Raw genomic sequence first — 10,118 nt, 5'->3', positions numbered from 1 at the left:
CATCTTGCAGTCTTGGAAAGCATCATAAGCTGCCCTTTCATATGTCTACAACTGTTTATGATACTCCATTACAACTAATTAATTTGGATCAATGGGTCCTACCCCTATTCCATCATCCAATGGGTATAGATATTACATTAGCTTCATTGATGCTTACTCTAGACACACATGGTTGTATCTCCTTAGAACAAAATATGAGGCTTTTGTTGGGAAACTTATACACGATCTTTATTTATTTTCATGTAGATCTAATATTAAACAAATTAATATGAGATAACCTAGAACATGTTTCTAAAATTGAATTCAAAGAGAAATAATGATAAGAATACTTACATTATACGCAATAGAATGAAAGAGTCCTTCCTTTAGTTTCTCTAACCCTTGTATCCTTTATGTCGCAGAGTATTTTCAAGAAACTGAATCAATCTTCAATTTTCTTCACAGTCTTCCAAAGTATCCAAAGTAGACACACATGGCTGTATCTCCTTAGAACAAAAGATGAGGCTTTTGTTGGGAAACTTATACAAAATCTTTATTTATTTTCATGTAGATCTAATATTAAACAAATTAATATGAGATAACCTAGGACATGTTTCTAAAATTGAATTCAAAGAGAAATAATTATAAGAATACTTACATTATACGCAGCGAAATGAAAGAGTCCTTCCTTCAGTTTCTCTAACACTTGTATCATTTATGTCGCAGAGTATTACCAAGAAATTGAACTGATCTTCAATTTTCTTCACAGCCTTCCAAAGTATCCTTGGAATCACCTAGACTAGAGTGAGCAATTCTCAACACATGAGATAGATACAGAGAGAAGAAGAGAAAAGAACAAAGAAACTTAGAAAATGACTTGTGTTTAGAGAGAATCTAAAAACTATCAGAAAATCAGTATCTGTCGTCTTGTGACTTATGTTTTCTTCTCTCACTTAGCACTCCTTTTATAGACTCAATTGGGACATTTAATTTAATTAAAAAATCAATAAAATAATAGCTGATTAAAAGCCCTAGGTCAAAATTATCATGGGCTTTTGTTGACGCCGTTTTTCGTCAACAGTGAAATAAGAGCACAAAAACAATAATTGGTTATGGCCAAGAAAAATATGATCACACAAATGAGATTTTTTACGTGGTTCAGTAGTTAACTCTGCCTAGTCCACGAGCCTTTGTTATTAAAACTTAAGATGATCTCTGGAAATTCTTTAAGAATGAATTCTCCAGAGTTTTCTCTCAAGATCACAAAAATTCGGGTCCCTCACAATGGTGCATGACCTCTCTATTTATGGAGGAAGTTTCAGAATACTATCCCACATATTTCGGGAAGTTATTCTTTATATGCAAATAAATTTAATGGTGTTAAAAGCCTATGATCCTATATACAAGGAAACATCCCCTGAAGATCAGGGGGCGTATAACTTCATAATAAATATCCCTTTATTATAGGGGATTTACAACAATCAATGCAGACCGCGTCTCTCCAAAATGACTCACTGGAATATCCCAAGTTATCAATCTACATTGTCAGTGCTGTTCCCACCTGGGTCTCTTACTGACTTTCGAGCTGTGACATCTCCCGGAGATCACGCTACTTCGAGCTCATACTTATGTCAGGCTCGGAGCCCCTGATCCGAGGCCATCTGAGAACAGACGTGCTTTGATATCTATCTTTCGAGCTTATAATGGTTTCGAGGCTACCATCTTCGAAGTTGTCTCTGCTTTGCAGGCTCGGTGCCTAGGTTGTGGACACGTTCTAGACATTACGAGTCCATTCCTTACGAATCCAGCTTTCGAGATCACAATTCTTAAGGCTCGAAATCTGGGTGTAACAGCTTTAGGCCAGTGAAATTTCCCATTTGATTATAAGCCCATTGGACTTAAAATCAAGGCTTGTATTATTTTTAATTGATTAAATTAATTAAATAATTATTTAAATCCTTTATCAAATTAATTATTTATAATTTGAACCTTGATTTAAACTTATTTATTAATTTAGATATCAATTTATCTTAATTAATAAATTTTTCCTAATTTATCTTTTCTTCTTAAAATTACATAACTCTTTGAAACTATCAAAAATTGACCTAGTCAACTTTGATAATTAAATCAATTAATTGAGACTATCTAGATGATTTTATCCAAGGTATAGTGGAGACCATGGGCCTATGAAATCAAGCTCCAATAAGTTATCATAAATCTAACAAATAAATTTACTAACTTATTAATTCCTCGTGATTCCACTAAAGACTCGGAATTGCACTCTTGAATTCATAGAATGCTCTATAACAAATATAGATACGCTATTAATTATCCATTGTTACAACCATAATTGTCACTCAATCATCTATAGACAGTCTACAATGAGATGGGACTAAAATATCGTTTTACCTCTCATTGTATTTTATCCTTAAAACACTTAGTTCCTAGTAAATGATATTTCAGTAAACTAATTTAATTACTAAAATGAGATCTCTATCATTTAACACCTTGAATCAAACTAAAAGGAAACCATCGTTTCACTTCTTCATCATAAGCTATAGATGTTCATATCTATGATTAACACTCCCACTCAATTGTACTAACGAGTTCCCAAGATGTAAGTATGGGCTAGTCCGTAGGGTAAGCTGGTAATGAACAAGTCAAATAACTCAAATAATACAATCAGTTAGAATACTAACCACTTAGAATTGAGATTGAATTGATCTATGGTTAACTATATGATATGACTAGAATAGATAATAACGGTATGTTTACTTATCCTATCAACTGTCAATATCGATCCAGTCCGATGTAACAAATACATTCGATTTTATCTACTTTGCTAATGTTCTGGAAAGAACATAACACTGTAATGTGTAAGTAGAACATATCGTAGATTGGCAAGTCAGTGTAAATCATGTGCATTGACTAATCTTGGGACTAACTTATTTTGAACATATAATCATATTTATATTCCACTGTGATTACGTCACTATTAATACGATTAGCTATATGTGCGAGATTTAATAGAAGTTTATATTAAACAAATAATAATGAAAATAAAACATGTGAGCAAAGTGATTGACCAAGTCAAAAAATGATTTATATTCTTTTATTGATAATAAATGAGATTACAAAGAAATTGAGTTTTAATTAGGGCATAAAACCCCAACAAACTCCCACCTGCACTAATTGAAACTAATGTCTTAATTTTACTAATCTCATTTCTTTGATAGGCTTATCAAATGTAGCTTCTGGTAATGCCTTTGTAAACGGATCCACAAGATTGTCTTCAGATGCAATCTTCATAACCTTCACATCTCCTCTGGCCACATATTCTCGAATAATGTGATACTTTATTTTTATATGCTTACTCCTCTTGTGACTACGAGGTTCTTTCGAGTTGGCTATCGCTCCTGTATTGTCACAAAACAACACAAGCGGTTTATCCCTTTCTAGAATAACACCAAGATCCGAATAGAACTTCTTTAGCCAGACTATTTCCATAGCTACTTCTGACGTGGCTATGTACTCAGCCTCTATGGTGGAATCTGAGATTGCAGACTGCTTTACGCTTCTCCATATCACAGCTCCACCCCCAAGAGTAAACACCATTCCAGAAGTAGATTTCCTGTCATCGACATCAGTCTAAAAATCTGAATCGGTGAGGCCTACAGGGTTCAGAACACCACCCTTGTAGACTAACATATAATCCCTAGTCTGCCTTAAATACTTCAAGATATGCTTAATTGCTATCCAATGTTCTGATCCTGGGTTTGACTGATACCTGCTCACTACTCCCACTGCATAGTAGATATCTAGTTTAGTACACAACATGGCATACATCAGACTTCCAACTGCATATGCATAAGGAAATTTTCTCATTGCATCTTCCTCTCAAGGAGTCTGGGGAGACTGCTTCTTTGAAAGATGAATTCCATGGCGGGACGGTAAACGTCCTTTCTTGGAATTTGTCATTCAGAATCGTTCAAGCACTTTATCTATGTAATCTGCTTGAGATAGAGCTAAGAGTTTGTTCTTTCTATCCCTAATGATCTGGATACCTAGAACATAATTTGCTTCACCCAAATCCTTCATCTGGAATTGAGTGATCAACCAATTCTTCACATCTGACAATTTCTTAACATTGTTTCCAATGAGTAAGATATCATCTACATAAAGAACCAATAATACCACTATTTGATTTGCCTTCAGTTGGTAAACACAAGGCTCATCAATATTTTGTTCAAAGCCATAGGTTTTGATTATTTCATCAAACCTAAGGTTCCAGGAACGAGAAGCTTGCTTAAGTCCATAGATGGACCTATTCAACTTGCAAACTTTTCCTTCTTGTCCAGCTACTTTAAAACCTTCTGGTTAATCCATATAAATGACTTCGTCAAGCTTCCCATTAAGAAAAGCTGTCTTGACGTCCATTTGTCAGATCTCATAGTCGAGAGCGACTGCTATGGATAGGAGGATGCATATGGACTTGAGCATGGCTACCAGACTAAAAGTTTCCTCATAGTCTACGCCTTCTCTTTGGGTATAACCCTTTGCCACTAATTGAGTTTTATAAGTCTTGATATTTCCATCAACACCTCGTTTCTTCTTGTAGATCCACTTGCACCCAATGAACCTAAAGTCACTAGGTGCTTCCACAAGATCCCAGATGGAATTTGAGTACATGGACTCCATTTCCTGTTTCATGGCTTCAAGCCATAGTTCCTTTTCAGGGTTAGTCATTGTCTGTTTGAAAGACAACAGATCATCATCACAAGTGTCACCAACAACCATATTGGTTTCACCATCCAAACCATAGCGAACTGGGTTCCTAGAAACCCTCCCACTACGACGAGGGTCCGTGACTGCTTGCTCAGGAACAGTGGTGCTATCTTCATTTAAATCGACTTGCGTCGGTTGGACATAAAGAGTGGGAATTTCATTATCAACTTGTGTTGATGACGATGGAACATTGGTTGCAGTCAATTCTTTAACCATCTCCTCTAAAACTACTTTGCTGCATGGTTTGAAGTTTTGGACATAGTCATTTTCTAGAAAAGTAGCATTCTTAGAAGTAAACACTTTCTTTTCTGAATGACTATAGAAAAGTCCACCCTGAGTACCTTTAGGATAGCCAACAAACATGAAAATTTCAGTTCGCAGTTCTAGCTTTCCTTCCTTTTTCCTCAGGACGTGGGTGGGACACCCCTAGATTCTATAATGACGTAAACTAGGTTCACGACCATTCCAACGTTCTAAAGGTGTTTTGGGGATTGATTTAGACGGCACGACATTGAGAATGTCGTTCGCGGTTTCAATTGCATGACCCCAGAACGAAGTTGGTAGAGTTGAGTAACTAAGCATGCATCGAACCATTTCCAATAAAGTTCTGTTCTGGCGTTCCGCCACACCATTTTGTTGCGGAGTACGTGGGGCAGTAAGTTGTGATAAAATCCCAAGTTCAGTTATACAAGATCTTTATTTATTTTCATGTATATCTAATATTAAACAAATTAATATGAGATAACCTAGAACATGCTACTAAAATTGAATTCAAAGAGAAATAATGATAAGGATACTTACATTATATGCAGCGGAATGAAAGAGTCATTCCTTTAGTTTCTCTAACCCTTATATCCTTTCTGTCGCAGAGTATTACCAAGAAACTAAACTAATCTTCAATTTTCTTCATAGCCTTCCAAAGTATCCTTGGAATTACCTAGAATAGAGTGGGCAATTCTCAACACATGAGATATACATAGAGAGAAGAAGAGAAAAGAACAAAGAGGCTTAGAAAATGACTTGTGTTTAGAGAGAATCTAAAAACTATCAGAAAACCAATGTCTGTCGTCTTGTGACTTATGTTTTCTTCTCTCACTTAGCACTCCTTTTATATACTCAATTAGGCCATTAAATTTAATGAAAAAATCAATAAAATAATAGCCAATTAAAAGCCCTAGGTCGAAATTATCATGGGCTTTAGGCTCGTGAAATTTCTCATTTGATTATAAGCCCATTGGACTTAAAATCAAGGCACATATTATTTTCAATTGATTTAATTAATTAAATAATTATTTAAATCCTTTATCAAATTAATTATTTATAATTTGAACCTTGATTTAAACTTATTTATTAATTTAGATACCAATTTATCTTAATTAATAAATGTGCCCTAATTTATCTTTTCTTCTCAAAATTACATAACTCTTTGAAACTATCAAAAAATGACCTGGTCAACTTTGATAATTCTAATTGATAATTAAATCAATTAATTAAGACTATCTCGATAATTTTATCCAAGGTACAGTGGGGACCATGGGCCTATGAAATCAAGCTCCAATAAGTTATCATAAATCTAACAAATAAATTTACTAACTTATTAATTCCTCGTGACTCTACTAAAAACTCAAAATTGCACTCTTGAATTCATAGAATGCTCTATAACAAATATAGATACGCTATTAATTATCCATTGTTACAACCATAAGTGTCATTCAATTCTCTATAGACGGTCTACAATGAGATGGGACTAAAATACCATTTTACCCCTCATTGTATTTTATCCTTAAAACACTTAGTTCCTAGTAAATGATATTTCAGTAAACTAATTTAATTACTGAAATGAGATCTCTATCATTTAACACCTTGAACCAAACTAAAAGGAAACCATCGTTTCACATCTTCATCAGAAGCTATAGATGTTCATATCTGTGATTAACACTCCCACTCAATTGTACTAACGAGTTCCCAAGATGTAAGTATGGGCTAGTCCGTAGGGTAAGCTGGTAACGAACAAGTCAAATAACTCAAATAATACAATCAGTTAGAATACTAACCACTCAGAATTGAGATTGAATTGATCTATGGTTAACTATATGATATGACTAGAATAGATAATAACGGTATGTTTACTTATCCTATCAACTGTCAATATCGGTCCAGTCCGATGTAACAAATACATCCGATTTTATCAACTTTGCTAATGTTCTGGAAAGAACATAACACTGTAATGTGTAAGTAGAACATATCGTAGATTGGCAAGTCAGTGTAAATCATGTGCATTGACTAATCTTAGGACTAACTTATTTTGAACCTATAATCATATTTATATTCCACTATGATTACATCACTATAAATATGATTAACTATATGCTCGAGATTTAATAATAGTTTATATTAAACAAATAATAATGAAAATAAAACATGTGAGCAAAGTGATTGACCAAGTCAAAAAATGATTTATATTCTTTTATTGATAATAAATGAGATTACAAAGAAATTGAGTTTTAATTAGGGCATAAAACCCCAACAGCTTTACCCACCTTTGTTAAGTTGAAAGCTCAAGCTGAGCTACAACTTGGCTTTCCAATTAAGTCTATACAATCTGATTGGGGTGGGGAGTACAGGTCTTTCACTACCCTTTTAGAGTCTAACGACATAGTTCACAAAATTTCATGTCCACACACACATGAACAAAATGGTGTCGCTGAGTGCAAACACCGTCATATAGTAGAATCCGGTCTCACTCTACTTGCACATGCCTCTCTTCCCTTAAAATTTTGGGATAAATCCTTTATGACTGCTGTTGTTTTTGATAAATCACATGCCTACTACTATTTTGGGTAACAAATCTCCTCTTGAAGTGCTTTTTGAAGTCAAATTCGACTATTCCACTCTTAAAGTTTTTGGTTGTCTATGCTTTCCAAATCTTAGGCCCTACAACAGAAATAAGCTTAAATATAGGCATGTCCCTTGCACATTCTTAGGATATAGCCTTGCTCATAAAGGTTATAAGTGCCTCTCAAAAGATGGTAGATTGTATCTCTCTTGTGAATTTTTTTTTTCAAGAAGACTTTTTTCCCTATTGTCAACCATCTAACACTCATGTACCATCAGTTGTGTCCAACCAAAAAATGCCATCAGCCACTCCACCCATGTCATATATACTCTCCTCTCCACCTATCCGCTCTCCTCCTATCTCTCAAAACAACTCATCTGCCACCTCTCCTCTCCCCTCACAAAATATTTCCAATATTGTACCTATTGTTTCTTTACCCATTAGCCTTACTCATTCTCAAGAGTCTCCTAGTTCCTCATCTTTACCCATGGTTCACTCTAACTCTGTCCAATCACTGAATATTTCCAATAATGTACCTACTGTTTTACCTCATGTTGAAGCTAACACACTTAATGCAGGCACTAATGATCATCCTTTGGTTACTAGATCTAAAGCATGAATTCAAAAGCCAAAAGCTTATATTGCTACTGCATAGCCAAGATCAACAAAAGATACTCTTCTCACGCCCCATTGGAAAGTTGCTATGACTATTGAGTTTGAGGCTTTGAAAACCAATCCTACTTGGTCTCTAGTTGATCTATCCCGTGGTCGAACACCTATAGGATGCAAATGGGTTTTTCGAATCAAAGAAAACCCAGATGAGACTATTGATAAATACAAAGCTCGGCCGGCAGCAAAAGGTTTTCATCAACAACATGGCTTTGACTACAATGAGACTTTCAGTCTTGTTGTAAAACCAGTGACAATTCGTGTGGTCTTGATAATTGCTTTGGCAAAGGGATGGAAAATTAGACAACTAGACATAAACAATGCATTCCTCAATGGTGATTTGAAAGAGGGGGTTTACATGGTCCAACCACAAGGCTTTGAAGACTCTACTCAACCCCAAAAAGTTTGTAGACTTCACAAAGCTCTATATGGTCTCAAGCAAGCACCAAGGGCCTGGTTTGAAAAGTTGTCTATTGCTTTGTCCTCCTATGGCTTTGTTTCCTCCAACGCTGATTCTTCTCTATTTGTTTGTGCTACACCTACTTAATGCACTTATGTCCTTGTTTATGTAGATGACATACTAGTCATGGGTAGCTCACAATCTTTACTTTCTCAGCTCATTTCAGATCTAAACACTGACTTTGCTCTCAAGGATTTGGGTGAACTTAACTATTTTTTGGGGATTCAAGTAGCTCATACAGCAGAAGGTATACATTTGTCCCAACGAAAGTACCTTCAAGATTTGATTTTCAAGGCTTGGATACAAGAAGCTAAGTCTCAAAGCACATCCATGAATGCTGGTCTTAAACTCTCCAACTATGGAAGTGATCCATCTTTGTATCACCCTATTGTGGGTGTTGTACAATATGCTACAGTCACACGTCCAGAGATTGCATATAGTGTCAACAAGGTGTCACAATTTATGCATAATCCTTTTGAGTCTCACTGGATTGTTCTCAAAAGAATCCTACGGTATCTAGCTGGAACTCTTGATCATATGATTTGTATTCGTCGTTCCTCCAAGCTTTATCTTGAAGCCTTTAGTGATGCTGATTGGGCTTCTGACCCCGATGATCGTCGCTCTACTACTATTTTTGTATATATCTTGGAAGCAATCTTGTGGCTTGGTAGTCAAAGAAGCAAAACACAATTTCACGCTCGTCTACTGAAGCAAAGTTTCGAAGTTTAGCCTCTGTTGTGACAGAAATCACTTGGATACAATCCTTATTACATGATCTTCATGTTATGACTTTTGCTCCTCCTTTGATTTGGTGTGACAATTTGAGTTCAGTGATGCTTGCTGCTAATCCAGTACTACATGTCTATACTAAACACATAGAGCTTGACCTCTACTTTGTTCGAGATAAGGTGCTTCAAGGCAAGCTTAATGTCAAATATGTCCCTGCTCTAGATCAAGTTGCTGACTGCCTAACTAAGCCTCTGTCCATTAATCGATTCTCTGATCTTCGTGACAAACTTAGTGTTGTCTCCTTAACCACACTAAGTTTGAAGGGGCTATTAAGGACCACTTAGTTAGTTAGTTAGTTGTCACTATCTCTATTATTAGTTTCATTTTTGTTATTGATTAGTTTTAACTAATATATTGTAATCTTTTGTATATAAGGTACTGAACCTTCTAATTCAGTAGTTGAGAAATATATACAGAATCCTCTTTCTTCTTCTCTTGAGTTTTCTAAACCTAACAATACCACTAGCAAATGCCTCTAAAATATTAACAAAATACTTACATTGAATAGTATAATGACCATCCAATAGAGCTCTTACCCATACATCTTTCTCATCATCACGAAGACCGCTAAACACATTGAGAGTGCGAATATCACGAGTA

General features: G+C 35.3%; 1 protein-coding gene across 1 annotated transcript; it reads left to right on the top strand.

The window, feature by feature from the left end:
* Positions 1 to 8,855: 8,855 nt before the first annotated feature.
* Positions 8,856 to 9,458, top strand: LOC133785822 (uncharacterized mitochondrial protein AtMg00810-like). Its single transcript, XM_062225037.1, has one exon. The coding sequence runs from the start codon at positions 8,856 to 8,858 to the stop codon at positions 9,456 to 9,458; it is 603 nt and encodes a 200-aa protein (XP_062081021.1).
* Positions 9,459 to 10,118: the final 660 nt, after the last annotated feature.

The sequence above is a fragment of the Humulus lupulus genome, chromosome 6, assembly GCF_963169125.1.
Source record: "Humulus lupulus chromosome 6, drHumLupu1.1, whole genome shotgun sequence".
NCBI lineage: Eukaryota > Viridiplantae > Streptophyta > Magnoliopsida > Rosales > Cannabaceae > Humulus > Humulus lupulus.
This window is presented reverse-complemented; position numbering and strand designations above follow the sequence as displayed.

Bases quoted from the DNA above. Each gene is read 5' to 3' on its own strand.
- LOC133785822 (XM_062225037.1), top strand. From the start codon at position 8,856: ATGGGTAGCTCACAATCTTTACTTTCTCAGCTCATTTCAGATCTAAAC.